The sequence below is a fragment of the Nesoenas mayeri genome (assembly GCF_963082525.1).
Source record: "Nesoenas mayeri genome assembly, chromosome: 15".
NCBI lineage: Eukaryota > Metazoa > Chordata > Aves > Columbiformes > Columbidae > Nesoenas > Nesoenas mayeri.
This window is the reverse complement of record NC_137559.1, coordinates 15,542,882-15,570,259: the sequence shown is the minus strand read 5'-3', so window position 1 is coordinate 15,570,259 and position 27,378 is coordinate 15,542,882. Positions and strand designations below refer to the sequence as shown.

The 27,378-nt window shown below is 51.6% G+C and overlaps 1 protein-coding gene across 1 annotated transcript in view; it reads left to right on the top strand.

The window, feature by feature from the left end:
* SYT17 (synaptotagmin 17) overlaps window positions 1-25,103 on the top strand; it is a gene marked incomplete at both ends in the record, with an annotated part of 42,346 nt that extends 17,243 nt beyond the window's left edge. The window contains 3 exons of the mRNA XM_080353819.1: window positions 6,237-6,357; window positions 7,110-7,265; window positions 24,907-25,103. Of these exons, the coding sequence (XP_080209945.1) occupies window positions 6,237-6,357; window positions 7,110-7,265; window positions 24,907-25,103 (474 nt within the window). The remainder of the gene's footprint in view (window positions 1-6,236; window positions 6,358-7,109; window positions 7,266-24,906) is intronic.
* Between the last annotated feature and the right edge of the window lie 2,275 nt (window positions 25,104-27,378).

Sequence of the window (27,378 nt, the reverse complement as noted above, 5' to 3'; positions counted from 1 at the left end):
TGAGTTGTTTTCCCCTCCTTTTCCAGTATTTAAAGCTCCAGCAATGGGAAATTTTCCTTCTTGATCCTTTTCTCCTCTTCATCCTTCTGTCTCTTGTGCTTCCGGCTGCCACCTCGGTCACTTTATCCCTTCCCCTCCGTGCTGTTCCCTCCTTGTCCTTCCTGCGGGGACCGGGCGGCTGTGGGGTGTGTTCTGCTGAGGAGGAGCCCTGGGGTGGTGGGGCCATGGCAGGGGCTCTCTCTGGGAGCTCTTCCCTCGCCTGCCCAAACCTCTTGGCGCTGGAGAGACTTTCTCATGGCCGTGCAAGCTGGCGCAAAGCCAGGCAGACTCTAGAAGGCGATTTGTGGCTCTTTTCACCGTGTGTCTGCTCAGCGTCTGTTACATAGGTTAGGTGTTCGTATCCATTGGTAAGGGTATTATTTTTCAGGTTTTGGTGCTCAACCTTCACAAGATGATTGCTCTGTGTCACAGGGCGCTGTAGGGAGCCTGTTAGAGCAAACTGTTCTAAACCACTGGTTTTCTAATGCACCTGGAGGTACTATCGCAGATAACCTTGAGGAGCAAAATCAATCTGAAACTTCATTAGGAGTGTTGCATAGATGTCTGTGCTGATGTAATGCGCTCTGGTTTCAGTCGGGAGCCAGGGAGGGGTTCGGCTGCAGAGTTTTGCTGTGTCGTAGCGATGCCCAGCGAACAGGCTGGGGGGCTGCGAGGAAAGAATTACTCTGATCCAAACAAGATGTGCAAATGGCACTAATGAAAAACTCCTCTTCCCACGAGAAAGCCCTCTTTGTGTTTCAGAGATGACAGAGAAGGAAAAAGAACAACACTTTTTATGTGTGTCTGTTTCAACCCAAATGGTAACTGCAGAAGGTTCTGGATCACAAGCGAGCTCAAGGCTGCAGATCCAAATGACTGGCTGTGTAATACGGCTGCAGAGAGCAGCCAGGAGTGAAATGTTAATCAGAGCTTCAGGAGAGCCTCAGACATCCCAGACTTGGTGTCACTCCGGCACCTCATCAAACAGGAAATTGCTTTTCCAGGGTCATCTGGGATCTCGGCACCAGTCGGCGTGTCATCAGCATAATAATGGCAGCTAAAATGATGCCTTTGCATGGATGCCTGAGGGGCATCTCTGCACACTGCGGGGTGTAAGCAAAATATTCAAGGTGAGAGCGACAGCATTTTAGTTTCCTGATGAAAAGACCTAGGAAAAGTAAAATTCAGGCACTTCCTTTCCCTCCGGTGAACAATGTGCTGATGACACCTCATGCATAAGCATCGCCCTCCTCCGCTCAGCCCCTGCTCCAGTCCGAGGTCTGGGCAGGCTCCAGTGTGTCACAAAACAAACCCCACACTTCTGCGCCCGCAGCCCCCTGGCAAGACGCATCTTCACGCCATTGTTGATACAGATGCCTGTGAACAAGGTGATGGGCTTGTGGCTCAGTGGTTATGGCAGCACAGAGGGTTTCTGAGGTGCAGCTGAGCTCAGCGGGTCCGTGGGCAGCTCCTGTGGCCCCACCAGCCACTGGACACCTCTGTGGCCACTGGTCCCTCCCTCAGCCGAGTCTCCTGCCCGGTGTGTAGTAAGAAGGGTCCTGTTTCTCCATCTCGCAGTGGAACCCCCTGTGCTCCCCAGTGACTTCCATTTTGCCCACTGAGCCGGCGAGTCCCTCAAGTCACAGCCCTGTCTGCATCCTCATCCTCATCCTCGTCTCTGACGTGAACTGTGCCAGCAGCAGGTCTTGTTAGCAAGGCTGTCACACCAGCAAAGGCCCACCGCGGCGTGAGCTGGGTGGGGGAAGCACAGGGAGCTAAATCCTGAGGAGGTGTCTTGTACCTCGGCTGCTTGGTGCAACCCCTTAATTCCCTGCGTGTTTGCTAATGAGGACGAGTGATCAAAGAACAGGAGAGAGCTGGTGCAGCGCAGGAGGTGCCGGGGAGGAGCACGTGGTGCCTCCTGGCCACCGCTCCGGTGTCTCGGGTGCTTGATGTCCCCTCGGGCACCATGGCAGGATTTGAAGCACGTTTCCTGGATTCTTGTGGCTAAGCTAGAAATAATGCATTTATAAGATCAGAGGCAGTTCAGTGCTTGAGTTAAGTGCCTTGAACAGGCTGAGTCACTGGTAGGGGAGGTGAGCTGGCCGGGGACCTGGGTTCCTCTGCAAACACCTTGTGTTATCGCTGCAGGCGCTGCTGGTGCTCTGTCTGCAACGGGGCTTCGAGCACACTCGTCCTGCCGTGGCCTCTGGGGGTTGCAGTGTATGTTCCTTCCCTTAAAATTATTAACAAAAACCCGCGCAAGCCTGAAAAGTGTTAAGGGGCAGAAAGTGCTACTGAGATTTGGGAAATTAAGCCTGATCTGGGCCTCATTAGAGCTGGTGGTAGTCTGTCTTCTGATTTCAGTGGATCACACTTAGAGTACAGCATTTTATATCTCACCTTACACAAATGTAGGCCCAGATAGGTAAATGGATCTTTCTGGAGGTGGCAGTATTAGGTTAGGTTAGACCCTACGGAAAGCCGGGGATTTAGCTTTTCCTTTCGCAGGCTGGTGGGTCAGGCAGCAGTGTGATGGTTGCATTAGAGCAGCTCTTCATGGGGCTATGGGCTGGGGGGCGGATGCCTGGTTCTCCTGCCTGTGCATCAGCGATGTCTTACATACCCATCTGATGTTGTCGATGTGCAACGTGGAGCGGCTTTTTAAAAATGGAACATGAATGTCAATGTGTCGGAAGTGTGGACATCTCCCTTCCCTTGCTGAGCTTCACCGAGCTTCCCAGGCCCAGGGAAGCCCCTTGGTTCCTGCACGTCTTGAAGAAGGTCAACAGGTTCCACTAACAGGTGGATCCGGAAGTAATTACCCCAAATCTTAATGTGGATTTTCAGCACTCTAAGCTTGAGGTGACTTGAAAGGTCCTAATCCATGTCCACTGCCAACCTGCCTCCCAGCTGTGCCAGGAGTTTGGTATTTGCAGCCAGAGCTGTTTGGTTGTCTTTTCCCAGCAAGTAATAGCAACACTAATTAGTTTCCTAATTTGTGCTCTCCAAATGTACCTGAATTTCTAGGAATTAAAGCCTGCATGTAACCCGACGCAGCGGTGAATGCAAGTGGAAACAGAACTGGATACGTAAAAATGTAGCTGATATGTTATAAAAATGAGCTGGGCTTGAGGGGTGCCTCGGGTGGACCCCACTGTGGGTGGCACTGTGGGTGCTGTGATGCTTCCTTACTGTCCTGGTGACAGATGTGGAAGTCACCAACTGTTCTTGGTGATAAACGTGTCTTCAGACTGCTCCAGACGCAGACCGGAGAGGAGCAGTTTTGGGGAAAATCAAGCCAAAGGTGATAGTTTAAATTAGAGAGATGACAAATCACCTTGAGCGTGAGACTCTCTTAGATTCTTATGTTGCGCACATCGTTGGGCACAACAGTGTGTGTAGGTCTGGCTTGGCCTTGGAAAATTTGTGAGTGTCACGTGTGTGTGCATGTTGGGTCAGCTTTGTGTAGGGGAACAGCTTTCTCATGGAAGGAACTTAATACATATTGAAGAGAACGGTGGTGTGAGAGTTGGCAGAGGCTGGCAGGAGAGGGCTGCTTGCTTGGTGAAGCAAAAATGGTGTAGGAATGGCAGAAAGTGCACGTGGTGGATGTGACTGCGTACGCTGTGTTGTCATACACTGCTGCACATCGCCAGAGAGATGTTGAGGCAAAAGGAGCCTGGAGTGAGATATCAGCTGTGGTTTGTTTTGTTTTCCTGGAGGCCTGTATCCAGTGCAGTGCCTCATGGGGCAGCACTGGGGCCGGTGTTATTCAATATATTCATCAACGATTTGGATGAGGGAGTAGAGTGACTGTCAGCAAGTTTGCTGATGACACCAAGCTGGGAGGAGTGGCTGACACTGGAAGCTGTGCTGCCATCACAGACCTCAGTAGGTCAGAGAGGTTCTCCTGCCCCTCTGCTCTGCCCTGGGGAGACCACACCTGGAATATTGTGTTCAGTTGTGCCCCTCAGTTCCAGCAGGACAGGGAACTGCTGGAGAGAGTCCAGCGCAGCCACCAAGATGCTGAAGGGAGTGGAGCATCTCCCGTGTGAGGAAAGGCTGAGGGAGCTGGGGCTCTGGAGCCGGACAAGAGGACACTGAGGGGTGACTCATTCCTGGGGATCAATATGGAAAGGGAGAGTGTCAGGAGGATGGAGCTAGGCTCTTCTGGGTGACAACAGGTGACAGGACAAGGGACAATAGGTGCAAACTGGAACACAGGAGGTTCCACTGAAAGATGAGAAGAAACTTGTTTGGGGTGAGGGTGTCAGAGCCTGGCCCAGGCTGCCCAGGGGGTTGTGGAGTCTCCTTCTGTGCAGACATTCCAACCCGCCTGGACACCTTCCTGTGTAACCTCATCTGGGTGTTCCTGCTCCATGGGGGGATTGCACTGGATGAGCTTTCCAGGGCCCTTCGACCCCTAACACTCTGGGATTCTCACGGGGTCGAGGGGCTGGAGGATGTGGGGTGGGAGGTGGGGTGGGTGCTGTGGGTGGGCTCTGGGCTGGCTCTGAGCAGCAGAGTGAGTGAGAAGGGTGGGTGGGTTTGCTGTGGGGTCTGTGATGTGGATCCAGGCGCTTTCCCCGGGACTGGGTCAGGATGCTGCTGTCCTTGCAGCCTTCGCCCTGCTCCCCGCACAGCGCTTTCCTCGTCCTCTGCTCCTTAATGTGCAGGGCTAAACGCAGAGGGGTTGCTTTGCCAGCTTCTGAAGCGCAGAGACCTTTGATGTGAAATTGGGCAGCCTATTATTGCATTGAAAAGCCAAAACAAAAAAAAAGAACTGAAATAAATGGTTTGAGGTGTCATTGGGGGTGCAGGGCTTTCGGAGGCTGCCGCCTGCTCCCGCGCACTACGCGCGTCGCCAGGAGCAGTCAGCAGGAGTGGGAGAGGAGAGCAGGGCCTTGGGGAAACTCCAGTGCCGTTACCTGGCATTCGTTTTGGCGTTTGGCTCCTTGGGTGAGCAGCAGGTTCCACTGCTGGCTCAGGGACGGGGCTTTTCCCCAAGGGCTGCCCTGGGCTCAGCCCGAGCCCACTGGTGCATCTTGGTGGAAATTGTGCTTTTCCATTAGCAGCTGGATGGCCGTGGGCTGGTTGGGTTTCCCGCAGCCCTAGCCTCAGTTTCCCCAGAGCCGCTGGTAGTTTTGCCGGGGGTTGGCACCTCGTGTGCTGGTGAGCCTGGTTCTTTGGGTCAGTTCAGGTTCTGACTGTGTCTGTGAGCTTTTTTCTTTATTGTCTGCCCAGTCCTTTAGTCTCTAATTTCTGTCATCTCATATTTGGGGCATCAGTAGAGATATTTAAGCCTTTTGTTATGATTGCAGTATCTCTGCAGCTCCCTTTCCTGTTGGGAACAGGCTGTGACGATCCAATTTAGGCTTGGTTTTGAGCTGTTTGGGATGAAGTACCAGTTCTGCACTCCTGTGTGGACCTGGAATGATGCAGATGGATCGATGCCCAGCCCAGGCTGGCTGGTGTGCTTTCCAGACCTATTTCGTTGGGTGTATTTTGCATCTGAGAATCGCAGCCTTTTAGACCCAAGTCATGCTGGGGGAAAGGTCTGAGGAACAGGGATGTCAGTTCTCCAGCGCTGTTTTTTTCGATTATGAGTTCTAAGCATCCTTAAGTAAAAGAAATAATGGCTGAACAGCTCTATCAGTGTGAAGCTCTGGCCGTGGTGCAGCCTGGTGAGCAGTGAGGGCACAGTGGTTCGGATGCCAAGGGGCTGTCTCTGAATTGCCTTCCTGGGACCCAGCACTTAACCATCTCCTGCCTCAACTATCCAAGTGCCAGTGTGGTCCTTAAGGGCTGGGAAGGAGAGAGGATGCCTTCTCCTATGGGTCCGTGTTTTGTACATTAAGTGAAGTCGGTGAGATCAGAACCCCCTGGAACCCTTCAAAATGGAGCAGGTAGAAACTACTGACCTTATATTCATTCTTCCTTATAGGTCCTCTTTGCAGGACTGCTGGAAAGCTGATGAAGGATCAGCAATTAAAGAACGATCTTCACCTGGGGATAGCATTATTGTTTCTGCTCAGCGTGAGATACCACCAGATGGTTCTTGGTTGCAGTTTAGAACATGAATACAATTTATTTTTCAGGCACTTGGACAAATGGGATTTACTGAGTTTCTCTTGCTGCTCTTCCCTTCCCCTCCAGTGTCTGTTCTGAATTTCCACGTTCCCTTTTCCCTGCAGAATGAAGTGGAGCTGGGAGAGCTGCTGTTGTCACTAAACTACCTACCCAGCGCGGGAAGGCTGAACGTGGACATCATTAGAGCAAAACAGCTTCTTCAGACAGACATGAGCCAAGGTTCAGGTAAAGGGCAGTGCATTTCTCACATTACTCATGCACAGGTTATATGTGCTTTAAAACAGATCAGCGATGCTGCAATTTGTGGAGGACCTGGGGGATTTGGATGCTCAGTTCCTATTAACACAGGGCTCTGGCTATTCATTTTATGTATATAGCCAACAAACCCAAAAAGTATTTGGAACACTTACCCTGAGATAAAATGGCCATATGTAAAGTAAAAATCTCTGACCCAGGGTGAGAGGAGAAACCAGGAGCTCTGCATTACCAGTGTGCTGTGTTCTGCACGGCAGCCTGTTTGTGGCGGTGCTTTGCGGATGCTGAGGCTGCCATGGTTCCATTTACATGGTTCCATTTACAATATCCAGCTGCTCTGGGGATGGTGGGAGGTTTTTCTAGTGTCCATGTGTTGCTCCCTGCCATTTCTGAGCCTGCTGCCTGGTACTTGCTTCATGTGTATGTCCTCAGGTGTTTTTCCCATGTTCCCAGCCACCACAACTGCCAGAATGTTGGCATTTGCCAAATAGAACAGTGTGCTTGGCCGCTATCAAGAGTGTCATTAATCGTGTTTTTGGCAGGAACTGTTTTTAATCCAGCTGCCTGACTTTGGTCTGCACTGCACGTCCCTGGGGGCAGCACAGGGGTGCGAGTCCCTGTCCTTTCCACATGCTCTTTCCAGCGTGGTTCATCCCTGCGATGGGTGCCCGACCTTCACGGTGCCCGTAATGCAGAGGCTGCATTTTGTGGTTTTTTGGCAGATCCCTTTGTGAAAATTCAACTTGTCCATGGATTAAAATTGACAAAAACCAAGAAGACCTCCTGCATGCGGGGTACGATAGATCCCTTCTACAATGAGTCCTTCAGCTTCAAGGTTCCGCAGGAAGAACTGGAGAACGCCAGCCTGGTGTTCACAGGTAAACGTGGTGCTGTTAGCGACCTGGCACGGTCGTGGTTGCCTCTGAGGTGAACAAAGCAGCAGCTGTGGTTGTGCGGATGAGCCTGTGCCAGGTGATGTCTGTTCCAGTAGCCACGCTGCACAAGGTGACCATTGCTGGGATCTCCAAGGAAGTTTAATTAGCGCCGTGTCCTCGCAGCAGCTGTGCCCAGCGGACGGCCGGGGCTGGCTGGAGCACACCTTGGCGGGCCTGTGCTTAATTGGCGCCATGGGGAACGCTTTTGTGCAGTGGAGGAAAAGGCATTAATTGCATTTCTCAGCGGCAAACGAGCTGGGCATAAAGTAAAAAATTAGAAGAATGAGAGAGAAGTATTGAACAATCCCAGAGCCCAAATGTTGGCTGAGATAACTTATGGTGCTGGAAGTGATTTGTCATCCCTGTGGATGCAGCTGTAGGTGTTGGACACTGTTGGAAACTATCCAAGCAGGGAACGGGTTCCAGCCCAGGGGGGTCAGGGTGCTGCCACGGGGCCTCCGGTACCGCGGGGCTGTGGGGAACGGAGCAAACTCCTGCAAGCGGCACCACGGGCTGTGGGAGCAGCAAGGGCAGCATCAGCGCGGGGAAAAGGAGCGGCCAGGGGAATTCAAAGCAGGAGCACTCGTGGAGCGTCCCTGCACCAGTGCTGGCAGCTCCAGGTGATGATTTCATATCACAGGATCCCAGGCTGGTTGAGTTGCAGGGCCCTCTGTAGATCCCCAGCGCTGCTCACGCAGGGTCACAGAGCAGATCACACAGGTGGGTCCGGGCGGTTTGAATGTCTCAAAGCAGGAGACTCCACACCCGCTCTGGGCAGCCTGGGCCAGGCTCTGGCACCTCCCAGCAAACAAGTTTCTCCTCACGTTCAGATGGAGCCTCCTGTGTTTCAGTCTGTGCCCGTTGCCCCTCACCCTGGCGTTGGGCACCACTGAACAGAGTCTGGTCCATCCTCTGACACCCACCCTGAGATATTGATCCATTGATCAGGTCCCTCTCAGCTTCTCTTCTCCAGCTCAACAGCCCCAGCTCTCTCAGTGTCTCCTCATCAGAAAGATGCTCCAGACCCTTCAGCATCTTTGTGTCCCTTTGTCAGTGCTGGAGATGTTGAGCTGGGACAGGAACTGTTATTTTAATCAATTTCTGAATCTCCTATTTTTGTTCTCTGGGCGTGCAAACAGCAGAACTTGGCAGTGGGGCGTGCTGTCGGATGAGTCCCCGGCTGCACCAGCCGTGGGGCTGAGCTGGGACTGTGGACCCGCTGTGACCGGTGGTCTTTTCTGCTGTCCCAGGGCTGCAGGGACCCCTCGGGAGGTGCGGGTGTCCCTCTGCCGTGACGCCCCCAGCTGCCATGGGGAGAGGGTCAGGCGCTCCGCAGGGGCTGGGCGCTGCGACCCAGGCTCTTCTGCCGCTCTGGGCTCCCGTGCTTCTCAAACACGTTTTTTGGCAACTTTCCACCCATTACTCACCATCTTCTGAGGAAGAGAAAAGAATCTGCATCTGAAAGAACATATTTTGAAGTATTTTTAATTTTTATTTCTTTCATGGCACGTACAGGTGTCAAAGCTGGTTTTAGGAGCCTCGTTCCATCCCATTAGTTTGTTTCCAAACACGTTATAACAAAAATGATGCTGATGAGCAATTTCAACTTTGTCCTTCACATCTAGAAATTTCCTCAGCAAGAAGTCTGTAATCACTGCTTTGCATGCACATCGCCCTGAGTGCGATGATGAATTTGTTCTTGGAAGCTTCCGTGAGATGATCTTGTGACAGGCATGGAATACTCATTCCTTTGTTTTCCCCTTTTCCTAATAGCAGAAGAAAAGGCGAGCAAAGTTGCAGCTCTGTGCAGTCAGAAGGGCGAGGGGAATACGCTGCAGCTGATGAAATTTCCATTAATGAGTGCTTGTCTGATTTTATTTTCTGTGCAAATGGATGTATTCTCGGATAACTCAACGGGAAGTTAGCTGATATATAACCGTACGTAATGCAGTTGGATTTCAGTGGCGTGTCTTCTATGTGGTGCTTCACTCTCTAGGTGACGTGTTGCTTGCTTTGAATGTTGCAGTAACTAATCCCAGGGCAGAAATGTCTCCTGCTGTTCAGAAGCTGGAAGGAGCCTATGGAGCTCTTTGGAACAGCAGGGCCGGGTTCTGGTGGCTGTTTTGGGATGGAGGGCTCAGTGGTACCCAGCTCGGTCACGGCGTTGCTGCCGGCATCGTTGGACTCGCTGCCTTTGTGGTCGGGGCTCTGTTGTTGAGGCACGTGGTTTGTGTAGGTTTATTTAATAAAATCTCTCTTTGTAAACTGAAGAAGAGAAACAGCACATGTCACCAAGACACTTTGTTATAAAATATAGCTGTATTTTGCTATTATACCTATATAAATGTTTTATTTCACTTTCTAGAGGAACCCAGCAATTTATTTCCTAAACTAGAAGGGAAGAGTACAACACAACACTGTCACTAAAGGATGGTTGCTTTTAGTTTGTTGAGTTTTTTTGATAGAGAAAATACATGACAAGTGTAATTATACAAGAAACATAAGTTATTACCAGAAACTATAGTAACTCAGGTTTTCTTCTGGATAAATGCAGCAGTTTAAATAGTCTTTCTTTGTCTCTAGAGAAGTTTTCCCAGTTCTCTTTTTGTGGACATGAGCTTGGTAGAGGTTTAACTGGAGACACTGAAGGAAATCTGTAATGAATAGGAGAGATGTTAAATAAAAACCAGTACGTTAAATAAAAGGCAGGGCTGTCGGTCATGTTGCGTTGCAGAGTCTGCACAACCTCCCGTGGCTGGAGGAGCCGGAGCCAGATGTGTCATGAGGACCTAATGTGGCCCCGGGGATGTGCTGGTGACAGTACTGAGACACGTTCAGCATTCACATGAGTGATGGAGACGCTCCAGAAGCTGGTGGAAGTGTGTCCCCACTGGGCTCTTCTCATGCACGTCTGTGAGGTTTTAGCTCAATGAGCATCCGCATACGGCTCAGCTGAGGTTCTGTGCTGGGGACGGTGCAGGAGCAGAAGCCACATTTTATTTCTCTTTTTTTTTAATTCAGAGGTTTTGTTTTAATTTTGTTATTTTTACTGCAGGGGTGGTTCTTTTTGTTGTCTGTTTTGTGGGAGTTGTTGTTTTTTTTTTTTTTTTTATTTTTATTTTTTCTAATCGACAGCTCTGGTCCATTAGGTCAGTTAATTAAATTTGCTGTTGAGTCAAAGTCCAATTGAAAAGGAAAACAATCCTGCTTGAAGGGTGGCAGACGATGTTTTGAATGGAGAAAGCGCTGTAAAAGCGGTCATGGGAGCCAGGAGTGAGTATGTCTTCAATAATTTAAAGGAACCTTAATTGTGGCTTCATATTTTGGCCCCAGCCTTGGCTTCAGGGGCCGCGGTGGAGCGGTGCCAGCCCTGCCAGCCGCGGCTCCTGGCTCCGGGGGGAGCGGCCCTGCCCCGCACAGTCTGGCACCACCAACACCAAGTAAGATTAGTATGTTTTTTCCCACTTGTGTTTTTCTCACACGCATCTTGAATCAAGCTGCCTGGGTTCAGTGCACTACGGTAAGAGCTCCCGCAGTGGTTTTGCTGTGACTTTGGGAAGGGCCGTGTGTGCAACTCTGTGGTTGGGTGTTTTCCTGTGAAGCATCGTTCTGTTCCCCGCTCGCCTGGCGTTGTCCTGCAGAGCCCAGGGCTGAAGGAGACGGGCAGCGGGTGCCTCCAAGATGGGATGTACAGGCTGAACTCTGCGTTAGAACCCCAGAGTGTCAGGGTTGGAAGGGCCCTGGAAAGCTCATCCAGTGCAATCCCCCCATGGAGCAGGAACACCCAGATGAGGTTACACAGGAAGGTGTCCAGGCGGGTTGGAATGTCTGCACAGAAGGAGACTCCACAACCCCCTGGGCAGCCTGGGCCAGGCTCTGCCACCCTCACCCCCAACAAGTTTCTTCTCATCTTTCAGTGGAACCTCTTGTGTTCCAGTTTGCACCCATTGCCCCTTGTCCTGTCACTGGTTGTCACCAGCAGAGCCTGGCTCCATCCTCCTGACACTGCCCCTTTCCATATTGATCCCCAGGAATGAGTCCCCCCTCAGTGTCCTCTTGTCCAGCTCCAGAGCCCCTGCTCCCTCAGCCTTTCCTCACACGGGAGATGCTCCACTCCCTTCAGCATCTTGGTGGCTGCGCTGGACTCTCTGCAGCAGTTCCCTGTCCTGCTGGAACTGAGGGGCCACAGCTGGACACAAGATTCCAGGTGTGGTCTCCCCAGGGCAGAGCAGAGGGGCAGGAGAACCTCTCTGACCTACTGACCACCCCCTTCTAACCCACCCCAGGTCCCATTGGCTTCCTGGCCACAAGGGCCTGGTGCTGGCTCATGGTCACCCTGCTGTCCCCAGGACCCCCAGGTCCCTTTCCCCTACGCTGCTCTCTAACAGGTCATTCCCCGACTTATACTGGAACCTGGGGTTGTTCCTGCCCAGATTCAAGACTCTAGCCAGGATTTGAGAAGGGTTTGGGCTGGTTCTTAGATCTTTCCTCATCCTTAGGCACAGGAGGATTCAACACTGGAAATTCTTGTAATTTGCAGACCAAAATGCTTCTCCTTCCTCATTGGTGCGGGACTCCTTGTACAGGCTGTCTTTCTGCTTTCTCCTCTGTTCCTACCTCAGATGTTTACTGTACCTGTCACTAACTTACGTGTTCCAGTTCAGTGCCTCAAATGAGGTGGGATGAGCTCAGGTGGAGATGTTCTCTTCAGGAGGAGGCATCCAGGGTCAGGATCACCGCTCCAAGTATCGTCTGTTCACAGCTGCTCCCAGCAAGAGACTAAAACCAGGAAAGCAGCTGATACTCATAACAAGTCTGATGTCCTGACAGAAAGAAGATGATGAGCGAGGCAACAGCTAGTGGAGAAGTTGATTTTCATGTACTCTGTCAAACACATTGTTTAGGTAATGACTATCTGATACATACTGTAACATCAATGCACTTTTTTGGGTAGTTATTTTTGCCACTTTTAGGGATTTTTTTTGGCAACTTTAAGCACATCCTTCACGCAATCTTCTGCTTGAGTGCCAGCAGGTCATGGATTTGCCTCTTGCAGAGAAATGGGGTGAGCTTTAAGAGACATCATGTTCTATGCACCTATACCTGTGAACAGAGGTGTTAATTATCTTTGTGCCATGACAAGGGGAAGGTGGAGTTTGGCCCCAGCAACGGGACCCTCAGGTGCTGCCTGAGGTCATTTCAAGCAGCAAAAATGATGTTTGGGGTGTGACTGCAGCCTCTGGAGGCACCACGCTCTCCCTGCTGATGGATCTTGGGCAGGCTGTCCTCTAAATCCCAGCCTAACCTTCAGAAAGCCTGCCCTGTGCAGAAGGAGGTGAGATGACACCTGAAATCTGAGCACTGTGGCATTTTGTTAATGATTATAATGTTGGTAATAACAATTGTCGGTAATGCTGTTTGCATTGCAGTAAAGCCCAGATGGCCCAATAAAAAACACCGGCGCTCCAGGGCAAACTGCATCTCGGTGACTCGTTAACATCTTTTGATCACTTACCATAAAAAATACAACCTTCAGTGCTCGCAGTGAGGGAAAATATATCTCCCCAAGGTCCTGCGGTGACTGTGTGTCTTTCTCCATTTAAATAAGCTCTTGTACGTGTTTAGATGACAGGATCTTTAGGGCTTGTGAAGCAGGCAAGGTCCCCAAAGAGGGAAAAATCATTTTGGTGCTCTGGGTACTGTCTGTGCAAGTGCAGAGGGAAAGCCTCTTTGCCATCTGCTGACCCAGAGCTGGGCTGAGCACCAGGTTGATGGTGGCTGCTGGAGAGCGGTGCTGGGGCCGGTCACACCGGTCCTGTGCCAGAGCTGACTGGGGCTGCAGTGGGGCAGCGTGCTCTGCCCGGGCCAGAGCCTGCATGTTGGTGGAGAGGTGTCCTCGGTACACGTGTCAGTGGAGAGGTGTCCTCAGAACGCATGTTGGTGGAGAGGTGTCCTCGGTACATGTGTCAGTGGAGAGGTGTCCTTGGTACACGTGTCAGTGGAGAGGTGTCCTTGGTACACGTGTCAGTGGAGAGGTGTCCTTGGTACACATGTCAGTGGAGAGGTGTCCTCGATGCATGTGTCGGTGGAGAGGCGTCCTCAGAATGCATGTCGGTGGAGAGGTGTCCTCAGTGGAGAGGTGTCCTCAGTACATGTGTTGGTGGAGAGGTGTCTTCAGTGGAGAGGTGTCCTCGGTACATGTGTCGGTGGAGAGGTGTCCTTGGTACATGTGGGACAGCTGGTGAGATCTTCATCATAAGTACGGGTTGAGGAGGCAGCGCACAGGCACTCTCTCTTCTGAACCGTTTGTGGGATTTTTTTATGTGATTCTCTTCACTCTTCAGTATGTTTTCAAAATGGACCATGTCTCTGTTTTCTGTAATGATTTGGGACCTTTTTTTAAAGATTTCTTTTTGTGTTTGGGTTCCTGAGGGAGCGTCACTGACTTTGCTCGCCCACACCCGCGGTCTCGGTGGCCGCTGCAGGGGGCACTGGCAGTACCATCAGGTGTCCCCGTGCACCAAGTGCTGTAGCAACACCTGTATGCGGACCCTTGGATCACTTTGAGAGCTCCAGTCAACTTCCAGTTATAGGCAGTGCTTGATTAAAATAACAGATTGCTGTTCAATAACAATATACCTGGTTCCTCTATTGGCTCATTTTCTCTTTCCCTGGGCCTTTGGGAAAATTTAAGGACTATTTGATGAAGTTTGAATTGTTAGAGGAAACAAAAATGTTGTTGTGTGTTGCTAAAGGTGCAGTTCTGGGTAGTTTAGTTTGGTTTGCTTTTGCTGAAGCGTTTTCCTTTTGAAGAAATAATGCCTGTATGAGCATATACATTCATTTTGTGGCATTACAGCTTGAGATGGGAGGAACTGGGTCTTCCTTGAAATCCCAACTTCTTGTTGGAGGTGGATTGTTTGGGATGTTTCTATATATGGAATAAATGGTCACTAACGGTGAGCACCGCTCTGGCCCGCAGTCGCCCTTTGCTCTTGGGGATATTGGAGATGCTCTGGTACAGACCAGTTTGGTTTCGTATGTTGTCTAATGAGCATTTTTTGGATGTCTCATAGGAAATATTTTGGGGTGCTCTTGATGCACGTGACAGAGTTTCTGGGCAGTCGCTGGTGGTGGAGATGGGGAGGATGAGCAGCCCTGACCTGGTGGAAAAGGCTGTTTGGAGATGGGCCAAAGCTGAGGGTGCTCATCAGCTCCAGCTTCCCGGTGAGCCCAGGTTAGGCAGAGGGACAAACTGCTGCGCCAAAGGAATACAGCTCACTGACCCACACGTACCCATCACAGCTGGAAATCAAACTAACTGGGATTCATCCTGCGTGAGTCCTAAAGTTGGGCCTCCAGGTGGCTTGAGTCCTGGTTGAGGAGAAGGTGGATGAAGCTCCTCAAACCTGAAAACTGTTTGTTTTTTCCCCATCAGCTCTGGTGTTCAGACTCGCGGTATAAATGTTGGAGACATGGTGATGCTTCCGGTGCGTGCCTACACTGCACAAGGTTTGTACGAGTCCCATGGACGGGATGCAGAGATAGCGAGCTTTTCCAGTGGTATTTTTTTCATTAACAGGCTGACTTCCAAATGCCCCAATTAGCTGAGTCAGGTTGAAAGCTCATAATGGTTTTGTCTTCAGGCTTCTCTAGAAATACACGTGAATTTTGATTTGCCTGGCTGTGCGACACCGTGACCTTCAGACCAGCATCATCTTCAGGTTCCCATTTGCAGGGACGGAAACCACAATGTGTCTGGGGTCACTACACATCTATATTTCGACTTGCTGCTTCAGATGCTCATCTCTTGTGTCTCCTATTGCTTTTTCTTCCCCACAAAAAATATTTGGGCACTTTGTCTTTTGCACACACGTACGGGGAAAAAACAATCTCTAATATATGAGGCAAATGAAACTGATATTTCCCCATGCTGGAATGCAGGAGGAAGAAGTGGTTTCTGTTTTGAAGCACTATCATGTTGAGCACTGTAACATCTCTTAGATAGACAATTAGGCAACTTGCTGCTAGAAAATTGTTTCTTGTTGTCTATTAGATGTGTGTTTCTGGAGCATTGGACTTTCTGTATATTCCACATATCTGGAGCTCAGAAGCAGAATCTAATTTGTGATTAAACCTGTGTAATCCTGTCTTAGCCAAAGGGGAAAGAAGGGAAAAAAACATTGATGTCAGCCCTGGATTTTCTGGGGATTTGTACCTGTTTAATTTAGATCAGAATTTGGCCTTTGTGTCTGATGTTGTAAAATACTTCATGTATTTATGCACTGGATGCCATATGGTCGGCGCTCAGGTTCAGGAGAGCAGAGTGATCCTGGCGGCTTTGCTCCGGGTCCTGTGGCTGCTGGAGGTGACCAGCAGGTTTTGGGAGGACATCTCATCTCCTGCCCTGGTGTGGTGGCAGAGAATCACAGAACCCCGGAATGTCAGGGGTTGGAAGGACCCTGGAAAGCTCATCCAGTGCAATCCCCCCATGGAGCAGGATCACCCAGATGAGGTTACACAGGAAGGTGTCCAGGCGGGTTGGAATGTCTGCACAGAAGGAGACTCCACAACCCCTGGGCAGCCTGGGCCAGGCTCTGACACCCTCACCCCCAACAAGTTTCTTCTCATCTTTCAGTGGAACCTCCTGTGTTCCAGTTTGTCCCCATTGCCCCTTGTCTTGTCACTGGAGGAGGACATCTCATCTCCTGCTCTGGGGTGGTGGCAGAGGGGCACAGGGTGACACGTCTGCCTGCTGGAAGAACCCCCCTGTCCAGCCACGGATGTGCTGCAGGGTCTTCGGGACCTGCTGGGGGATGAGTCCTCGTTGTTCTCCATCCTGCCCGGTCCCAGCACAGGTGCAGTTTGTCACCCCGGGGCGGGTGACAGGTGACAGCCGGGCAGGCTGTGAGGGGCAGGTGGAGATGTTCCTGGGGTGCCACAGGCCCCGTCCGGGCTCAGGGTCACCCAGGGAAGATGCTCCAGGAGAGGATTTGGCTTTTTGCAGCAGACTCGCTGCTTTAATGAGGAGGAGTGAAGCGCTATTAATCCTGCTGAGAGCAACAAGATGCTCGTGCTTCCTGAGCCCATCTGTTGCTTGCTTAGAAGGCAAAATTAGATTCTTCAGGCGGGTTGACTTAGTGAATAACCATAGCTCATTGCAGACATGGCAGAGGCTACTTGTCCTGGCGCTCTCTGGAATTTTTGGGGAATCTTTTCCTCCTAAAGAAAGGAGCAGACCCTCCTCTCTCCAGGCTGATCATCAGTGCTTGCTCGTTTTGCCAAGCCCATTAATTTAAGCAGTGTCATGTCTCCCTTGACGTCTGTATTTCGTCTTGTTTGGCTCATGCTGCGGTGAAAGAAATTGTCCCAGCGTCTCACAAGACCATAATCTTTCTGTGTATCAAATGAGGAAGAAATCTCGGTGGCAGCAGCAGCTCTGGGCGGTGGAGCCATGTCTGAGATGAGGTGCCTGTGCCTGGCCCCGTGGCCACCAGAGGAGTTGCTCAACGTGGCCACCAGAGGAGATGCCCAGCGCTGCCGGTGGAGGCTGCGGCTCCCGCGGCCGTCGCCGCCTTCGCCTGCGGGTGCTGCACGGCCTTGGTGCTGGAGCCTGTTTGTGTCAGTGCAATCCTCCCATGGAGCAGGAACACCCAGATGAGGTTACACAGGAAGGTGTCCAGGCGGGTTGGAATGTCTGCACAGAAGGAGACTCCACAACCCCCTGGGCAGCCTGGGCCAGGCTCTGACACCCTCACCGGGAAGAACTTTCTTCTCATCTTTAAGTGGCGCTGGGCAGATGCAGACGCTGCAGGGAGCAGCCTCACCAAGGAGACGCTGGGAAGCAAGTTTTACGTGTGCATCAGAGCCTTGATGGAGATTAAACTCATAAATGTGAAACCACTGCATCTTCCCCAGTGCTTTTCTGTCCTCTCTACTAAATATTACAAGCCACGCACAAAGGGCAGGATTTGGTCTGTGCCTGTGACCTTCGCAGTGTGCATCATTAGCCCTGCTGCTGCCTGCTCCTGCAGCACCCTCTTCGTGCTGAACAGCTTTTTAATATTGATGTCAAGCTGTTCAGAAGTAGTTTTCAGACCTGCTTAACCTGATAGCTCAGAGCCATTAGCTGCTGTACAGAAAAGGCTGGGCGCTGGTTTCTGCCCGCGAAGGACGGGGGCAAAGCGTTGCTGGCGTGAGTGGTGCAAGCGCGTGGGCTGGGGCACTTCTGCAGCCCCTACCGAGCCCTGAGGCTGAGCTAGGGAAGCACAGCAGTGCAGGTGGGTCAGTGCCAACAGGACTGTGGTTCCTGACAGAGAGACCCCATGGTCTGGTGACACCTGTGTCCTCAGGGAGGACTCAATTCCCCATGTGCAGCTTTGAGCCTGTCTTGGCTTATTTTTCCCTTTCCCCCTGTTTTGGCTGTAATTGAGGATACATCTGGGTGCAGTGCGCGATGTGGCCGCTGGAGCGGGATACTGGTGGTGAAGGTTTCTGGTGTGGGTTTTGCAGCTCGCAGAACGACACTGGCCGCAAGTGTGGCTGCAGGGCTCAGGGTGCCTGTGCTGCACAGCCCATGCAGTAACAATATTTAAGAATATTTACTGTGTAGGAGTTTATTCAGCTCCTAGCCTAACCTCATTAAGGTTTATCAACAACGAGCCTGACCTTCCCAGCACCTCCGTCCCCAGCTCTGGTCCCTTGGGGCACGTGAGGGTGAAGGAGCTGAGGCTCTTGAGCTTGGAGGAGACTGAGGGGTGACTGATTCATGGGGATCAATATGGTAAAGGGGGAGTGTCAGGAGGATGGAGCCAGGCTCTGCTGGTGACAACCAGTGACAGGACAAGGGGCAATGGGTGCAAACTGGAACACAGGAGGTTCCACTGAAAGAGGAGAAGAAACTTGTTCCCAGTGAGGGTGTCAGAGCCTGGCCCAGGCTGCCCAGGGGGTTGTGGAGTCTCCTTCTGTGCAGACATTCCAACCCGCCTGGACACCTTCCTGTGTAACCTCATCTGGGTGTTCCTGCTCCATGTGGGGATTGCACTGGATGAGCTTTCCAGGGCCCTTCCAGCCCCTGACATTCTGGGATTCTGTGGTGGGCCAAGGGCATCAGATGAAACTTTTACAGGCTGTGGCAACAGCAATTGCAGGTATACAAAACTGAGTAGGATTTTTTGAAATTACTTTAATGCCTGGTGATTGACCCAGGCACCTCATATTCTCCCCTAGATCTGCTATAAAAATTAAGCTGGAATTTTGCTAGCTAGTATTTCAATTGAATAGCTTTATCCTGTTCTGGAAAGGTGAAAGATTCCTCGTGGAGCCGGTTCCTGGGAGCAGGAGCTGCGAGATGCCCTGGCTGCGGTGGATGCTCTGCCACGGCACTGCTGTGCTGTGCAACGTGTGTCGGAGGGTGAGCTGCACCAAGGGCTGTAAGGCCTCCAAAATACGCAAGATGCAACTAAATTGCATTTGAAACAGATTTTTAACAGAAAACAACTTTAGGAGCAAATTGTTAGAGGGCGGGTGGTGGTGTGCTGTAAATAAGCTTGTTGCACACTGGCATGAACTGAATGAAGATGTTCTGCTTGATGTCTGGCCTGAATGAGAGCACAGATGAGAAGCAGAGGCACATTCCTGCTTGTTATACTTTTTTCCTCTCTGAGTTAAATGGTTTTAATTGCATTGCAGATAGCTGCTGTAGGTGACTGGAGAGGAGTTAAATGATTTGTGCCAGTGCTCCCCACGACTGTGCTGTGCTGGGATTTATCTGCCCATTGCACAGAGGCTGCAGTGGGTGCTGAGGCAGCACAGGTGCAGAGTGGCCATAACCGCCGAAGAACTGCTGAGCATGTCTGGCAGAGAGATTTCAGGAGCCACAGATGGTTTGTGACCCCAACTGAGCAAGGTGCTTCTGCGTAAAGCTTTTCCCCCATCACATCAATCACAGAACCCCAGAGTGGCAGGGGTTGGAAGGGCCCTGGAAAGCTCATCCAGTGCAATGCCCCCATGGAGCAGGAACACCCAGATGAGGTTACACAGGAAGGTGTCCAGGCGGGTTGGAATGTCTGCACAGAAGGAGACTCCACAACCCCCTGGGCAGCCTGGGCCAGGCTCTGCCACTCTCACCGGGAACAAGTTTCTTCTCATCTTTCAGTGGAACCTCTTGTGTTCCAGTTTGCACCCATTGCCCCTTGTCCTGTCACTGGTTGTCACCAGCAGAGCCTGGCTCCATCCTCCTGACACTGCCCCTTTCCATATTAATCCCCAGGAATGAGTCCCCCCTCAGTGTCCTCTTGTCCAGCTCCAGAGCCCCAGCTCCCTCAGCCTTTCCTCACACGGGAGATGCTCCACTCCCTTCAGCATCTTGGTGGCTGCGCTGGACTCTCTGCAGCAGTTCCCTGTCCTGCTGGAACTGAGGGGCCACAGCTGGACACAAGATTCCAGGTGTGGTCTCCCCAGGGCAGAGCAGAGGGCCAGGAGAACCTCTCTGACCTACTGACCACCCCTTTCTAACCCACCCCAGGAATGGTGCTGAAAGCCTTGAAGTTAGCTTAAAGAAGTTTTCTGAATTAGTGTTCCATCCTGGTCATTTCAAGGCTGCTAATACATTCGATCAAGGGATGAGTAAGTATTTGATTTGCCAGCGTAAATTTTACTGTTGCAGATAAATCACGAATACTTTGCCATTGTGCTGTTCACAGGCACTTGTTTGCAAGTGTCGGTGAAGGGGAAGGGAAAGGGGGTTTTGGCTGGATCGGGTTCCTGGGTTGATGCCACCCAGGCAACCAGGTGTCTCAGAGGCGAGTGCCAGATTACACAGCAATAGGTGACCAGGTAAAAGCAAATCCAGGTGCCTGTGGTCGCGGGAGGTGTGGGCAGCAGTTGCACCCAGAGCCAGGGCCCCGTGTCATCCCTGCGGCCCCGGGTGCTGCTCGGGGACACCCATGGGGCACACGAGCCATCGCTTGGCTGCTTCTTCTGCTGCACACCCCCAGGAAAAGTTTCATGTAGCACCCAGGCCGTTTAGGACCCACGTCATTTAGGAACAATGCTTTGGTAAGTATATAACGTGAAAAAGTTTCATGTACGTTGCATTGCTTGTCCTCAAGAATTCAGCCCTTTTAATGCACATAAATGGACCCCATTTTCTTTTATATTTCAGCATTTCCATTATAAGGAGATATTTTTTTAAAGAAATCTTTCAGTTTCCAAATGCAGCCCTCGGTGAAGAGCAGCTGCAGAAGGAATTGATTTGACCTCTGCTTCCTTAATTGCTTTTTGGTCTGTGTTGGCCTGGAAATGGATGTTGCTATTGTGTAAATTACTGTGATGGTGGGAAGAGAGATGATGAGATTAGGTGTGTAGTTTCTGGCAGGAAAATACGTTTCTTGAATGGAAAGCAGTGTCTACCTGTCCGTAACCAGAGTCCAGGTCTGTCTGAAAAAAAAATCTAATGATAATTACCTCATTTTCTGCTTCTGAGCAGCTCTACAGAGTTACTGTTCTTTGTGGCCAAGAGCAGATTTAATCTGAAATCTGCTCTGAGCTCCCTTCAGACTCTGGAAGGAGATTATCAGGCATGGGGTGATGCAGCTCGGTCCACTTGTACCGTAACTGGGGCTCGGAGCCTGGCGTAGCGCCCAACTGCTGTCCCGAGGGCTGGACCACAGGGCTCCTCACCTCTGTGTGCTGGAACCAGCTGGAAGGGAAGAGAAGCAGCTTTGTTCCCCTGGAGCTGGTGTGGATTTGGCTGCGCTGCTGGGGGTCTGTGGCCGTGGTACACGGGTCGCTGCAGCGTGAGGAGCAGAGGGCTCTGGCAGAGCCTGCCCGTCTCCGGGCTGGTGGCCCCACCATGGCTGTGCCGCATGTCCTGCTCCAGCAGCGCGTTCCCTTCAGCCAGGGCACAGCTCAGCCCAGGAACGCCTTGGGTCTGGAGAAGCTGTCATTTTGGGATTGTGCCTGAGCACCCGGGAGTCCTGGTTGGTACACGAGTGGTTTATCCAGGGTCTGTACCAACAGGGTGATGTGAGCTGCTTCTGCTGGGCTTTGGAGCAGACTGAAGCTTCTCCACCTCGAATCCTGGGGGCAGTTTTGTGCCCCTCACTCCAAGAAGGGCCTTGAGGTGCTGAAGCAAGTGGAGAGAAGGGAACGGAGCTGGTGAGGGGCTGGAGCACAAGTGTGATGGAGCGGCTGAGGGACCTGGGGGGTTCAGCTGGAGAACAGGAGCTGAGGGGAGACCTTCTGATCTCTGAAATGCCTGAAAGGAGCTTGGAGCCAGGGGGGTCGGGCTCTGCTCCCCAGGAACAAGCGCCAGGAGCAGAGGAAACGGCCTCAAGTTGCGCCAGGGGAGGTTGAGGTTGGATGTGGGGAACAATTTCTTCCCCAAAGGGCTGTGGGGCATTGGAACAGGCTGCCCAGGGCAGTGCTGGAGTCACCAGCCCTGGAGGGTTGGACAGACGGACATGAGGTTCTCAGGACATGGGGCAGTGCCGGGGTGGGTTGTGGTTGGACTCCATGATCTTGAGGGTCTTTTCCAACCAAAATGATTCTGTGAAGTGTCAGATGTGAGTGTATGTGGTGCAGTAAGTGCAATGGCTCCAGCCCCAGCAGCGAGTGCCCGCAGCGCGGCTCAGCCTCGCCGGGCCTGGGGCTCCTACAGCTTTCCTTTCCAAGCTGTTCTTGGAAAGAACCGGTGACAGCAACACGAGAACTGTGCTCCTGAGTGTGAGCAAAGGGAAGGGCCCATTTTCATAACACTGACTTCAGCACCTTCTCCTGGGTGAGGTCCATGCAACAACTCCAGGAACCTCAACCATCTGCAAATTTGCTCAGCAAATACTGGCCATTTTAAGAGTGGAACAGAGCAATTAACCTCCAAGGAAGGCATGTCCTTGAGTTTTAAAGGCTTTAACTGATGAGTGAAGCTGAATTTTTGGCACACAAAGATCTCTCATCTTTTGGTGTGGTGAAGCTGCGAGTTTGTAAACCTGCGGTTGAATCTAGTGCGACCTCTTACCGACTGTGTGTGAATACGCAGTTGGCCTGGAAAATGTCTTCCCTGTTCTTCGGCAGTAAATCTGCCTCTGTGCTGTCTGAACTAGTTAATGATAGAGGCAACAATGCTTGTATAATTAGGCCATTAATACCCTAAAGGAATCAACATGCTAATTACCTGATACGATGGGATTAGCAAGATGATGCTTTATAAGAATTGAAAATACTCGGCTAAACAGTAAAATAACAGATCCCCTTGGTTAGCACACCTACTCATTTTAGCATCCTGACATGGATTATTTTTGAAGAATTGGTATGCCTGGGGTAACTTCCTCACCGTTAATTTATCCTGTGATTAACTGATGGCCTTTAATACTCCTTGGTTTAAATTACTTGATGTTGTCTCCCAGAATTAGGCTTAATTTTCTTTCATTCTTGAAGATTTTTTAAAAAGGAGGAAAAAAAATGAAGGAGGCATTTGGTTTGTGGGTCCATCTGTGTTATTTTATCACAATATTTGTTTTCTCTTGGATAAACCATACCAGGACGTGCAGCACAGCCGTGCTGCACTTGTGATGCATTGCCTTGCTGGAGAAGCCATTAATAACTCCGGCAGGCTGGGTACCAGCTGGAGATGAATGGCTTAGGATTCCCAACCGCATCCTGCAAAGGTGGCCTGTCCAGCGCCACCAGCCTGGCCCCTCGGCAGCGGCGCTTCTGGGCGGCACGTGGCGGTGTCACCCCGGGTGGCTGATGGTGACAGGCAGGAGCAATGTGCTCTTCCTTCGGGGAAGATGGACCCAAGTTCATTTTTAACTGTGGTTTGCAGGCAGGCTTCCAGTGCCCTCAGTTGCCATGTCATTTTTTTTAGTGCAATTATTTGGAGAAATGATTGGGACGTTTGAAGGCTTGCTGTTACTGTTATCCCCAGGTAATTTGATGTGGAGAAGCATCTCTGCCCATAAACTGTGTGTCAGAGCTGTCGGAAGGTACAAAGCGAGATGGAGCCTTGTGCAGCTTTGCTTTGGGGCCAAAACAAATACAATTTGAATATTACTAAAATGTCGTCTGCTCTCAATAGGCACTAACAATTTCATTTAGCTTGTAACAGCACTTTACTAGCAAGTAACGTTTGAAATGAATGGCATTCATGATTCAGAAAGGTTGTCCGCTTTCCTAATAATTTTTTATCACTGTCTGACTACTTAAAGATTTGAGATTATGCAACATTTACCGAGTTTACCTGAGTCGGAGCAAGATCCTGTACTGGTGCAAGATCCTGTACTGGTGCAATAACTCGGAACCAGCCTTTGCAGAGTGTGGTGATGGTAGAGAGATACTGAGCACCACATTGAAGTAATCCTAATTAATTGGGGGATATATGATGAGAGGAAGCGCCCGTCCTGGGCGGGACTGTGCGGCTGGAAGCGAGGTGCAGTGCTCGTAGCCCGTGTCCTGCCGGGCGGTGGGTGCTGCCAGCACAGATCCCCCCGGAGGCTTTGCTGCCCGTGCTGGTTCCAGCAGCCCTGCAGAGCTGGTGCTGCTGGCGGGGCTGCCCTGAGCTCCAGGCCAGGCTCAGGGCTCCAGGCCAGGCTTAGGGCTCTGAGCCAGGCCCAGCACCACCTTTGAACTTGCTCTTGTTGCACAAGCCTGGGGGGATTTGGAGCCCCTGCAGGCATTTGTTCTTAAAAATCCCTTTTCCTGAGGAGATTTAAAATTCTTTATTATTCTAACCACTGCCCTGGCTTCAGCTGGTGTGGACGTCTGTTCAGCTCTCTAATGAGCTGAACTGGGCTGCAGTTTGCAGAACACCAAGCGCTGTTGCCCCTGTCTGGCGGGACCGTGCAGCCTTTCCTGGGATGGCCCCAGCGTTACAGTTCGCTGCTGTCTGCGATCCTTTGTTGCGGGAGATGGGGCTGATGCAGAGGATGGGTGTTGGGTTGACATCTCTGCCTCAGTTGCTCTCCTGGACTTTTAAGAAGCAGCTGCAGAGATAATAATGACAAGTAGTTTCTGTGTGAACATCCCCCGGCAGCTGGTGTGTGTGGTTCCTGTGTCCAGCTGGGAGGGCTGTTGACCGGCGCTGGAACGTGGGTGGGCACTTGATTTGGAGGAGCACAGTGCGAGATGCTGCTTGTTGGTTTCCCCAGGTGCGGGCTGCGGGGCTGCTCTCGGCATTTCACGGTGCCCAGCCAGAGCTTCTGTCATTTCTTTACACAATGTAATTCTAGTCCCATGCTGGGCTGGACGGGGCTGTGGTGGAAGGTGTCCCTGCCTGTGGCAGGGCCGTGGCACCTAATGAGCTTTAAGGTCCCTTCCAACCCAACCCATTCGATGATTCTGTTTCTGTTAAATACCACGATAACTGTGGATTTGTATCTTTATTTGAATCATATTTCAGTCTGTAGTACAGCGTATCTTATTCCTTCCAAACTTCTGATTTTGTCTCTGACATTTCCGAGGTGCCGAGTTTGACGCCAGAAGCGCTGGTGTCCGGTGTGCTGCGCGGGGGCCCTGGAGGACGTTTGGCTCCGGGTCGACAAGCGATGCTTTTGCCATGACCCGTCTCTGTTTCTGCTCTCCCCAGTGTACGGGCACAACGTGAAGAGCAGCAACGACTTCATTGGGAGGATCGTGATCGGGCAGTACTCGACGGGCGCCCCCGAGTCCAACCACTGGCGCCGGATGCTCAACGCGCACCGGACGGCCGTGGAGCAGTGGCACAGCCTGCGGTCCCGGGAGGAGTGTGACCGCGTCTCCCCGGCGTCCCTGGAGGTGACATGAGGTGGGGGGCTAACAGCAGCCAGACCAAGCAAGCGGACGAGGGAAAAAAACAAACCACCGACTGAAACACCCCACCTCACACCCTACACGCACCCCACAGCAGCTCCGTTGGATTGAAGCAGCTGCCGGCACTCAGCCGCCCGCCAGCTGTGTCCCAGCGGGTCCTGGCCGTCCCCCCGGGGCCACCAGTGGCTGTGCCGGAGCCGTTGCTGCCGCAGCGGCACCGCTCCGCTGTTTGCACCCGCAGAAGGGGCTGCGGGAAGCGCCGGGGGGTGCGAGAGTTGGGAGTTGCCTCCGCTGTCCTTCCAGTCCAAACCCATGGCTCATCCTCTTGGAGATATAAGTACCCGTGTGCTCTCATTGGTGAACGTGGTAATTAGGCTATCATGTTTTTTTAAACGGTAGAACCTGTGGTGAAATCGATTCTGACTCCAGTTTTGTCCGTGTACTAGCTTTAACAGAATTACGCTCATGTTAGTACATATGCGTGCATTTGTGTGCTGGGGCGCGCGTGTGCATGCGGCTGTGCGGCCTCGTGTCAAGCGGATCCGATGTCCCGTCAGTGGTGAGACCTGCCACTCTCGATAGCAGTCTGTGTGCATCCAGTAGATACAGTGATGATCTAGCAAAGTCAACATTCCCAATAGCATTCCTACTGGAAAAGCCAGCTCATGTCTTTTCAAACCTGTGTTGTGCAAAAGAAACCTGGTGCAGGGGCTTTTGCAGTTAAGAAGACCCAAAGTACACAATTTTAATTCTCTGACAGACTGCAGTGGCTCCTTCTGTGTTGTGTGTGTTAACCCAGGTAGTTCTTCAGGTCACAAAATGAACTTAGCTACGGTCAAGCTGTCCTGTTGGTTGCTTCTGTACATTTTATTTTTTCACAGCATATTGTCTGGTATGATGCAGATTGTATATTTATTGAAAATAAAATTCTATTTAATTGTGCCATATAGACTGGGGTGATACTTGTTAGCAGAATTCATCTGTGTGTTGAGCTCCATCAGTTGTTTACGGCACAAGGAAAACCGAAATGTTGGTGATTACTCGGTTCTTACTCACTGCAGACAAACCAGGAGCAATTAGAGAGGAACGGGGGAACTGCTGTTGGAGCTGGGGGAGGAAAACGAGCCGAGCGTGTGGCTCTGGCCGCGCGTGGTTCAGCCCGAGCACACCCAGTGCTGCTGGTCCCACACGTACAAGTCTGTGCACCGGGCTCTGGGTCTTGGTTCTTTGCAGGAGTGGGCCCCAAAGTGTTATTATTTTTTATTGCTCTATTTATCAACGTGGAGACTGCATAAAAATCTTTCTTGCTTACAGCCTGTTCAAGAAATCAACAAAAAGGGCATAATCCTGAAGAGAGCTGGGTTGTGGTGTTATTGTCTTTGCGTGTCTTCATGTTGGAGGAGGAAGGATCTGTGTCCCCGGCAGCGTTTCTCCGCCTTGGGTTGGAAATCCTCGGGGTGTTACAGAATGTGCTGAGTTGGAAGGGACCCATAAGAATGATCGAGTCCAACTCGTTGTGGGTGTTATGTTATGGGTGGGTCGGCTCAGCCACTGTCAGTGCTGCTGTGGTGGAGCAGCAGGCGGAGAAGGGCCCCGGGTGTGCTGAATCCTGCTCACTCACTCACCAGGGAATCGCTGGGCTGTACTCATGGTCCCGGTGGTGGCCTGTGTCCCCCACACCCCGCAGGGCAGAGCCATCCCCAGCCATGCTGCTCCCCAGGGTCTCATTGAGTGCCAGGAGAGGCGCAGACCCACAAGCTCTCCCTCTGCCCGGGCTCAGGCTCTTTGATAGAAGCAGGACAGCTCTTTGAGCGAAATGGAGGTGGTGTTTGTGGGCAGGGATGTGGGGCTGGGTGCTGGAGAAGCCTTCCCTTGGCTTACAGCCCTTCTGCCTTTGAAACGGGAGGTGTACACAATGCCAGTCCTGTGCTGGGACAGGCAGCGTCAACAAGGTGGATGGATGATGGCAGAGTGGTGGATGTGGTCTACCTTGACTTCAGTAAAGCCTTTGACACAGTCTCCCACAGCATCCTAGTTGCTAAGTTGAGGAGGTGTGGTCTAGACAATAGAGTAGTGAGGTGGGTTACAAACTGGCTTAAGGAGAGAAGCCAGAGAGTGGTAGTCAATGGTGTGGAGTCTAGTTGGAGACCAGTATCTAGTGCAGTGCCTCAGGGGGCAGTACTGGGGCCAGTATTATTCAATATATTCATTAACGATTTGGATGAGGGAATAGAGTGTACTAGCAGCAGGTTTGCTGATGACACTAAGC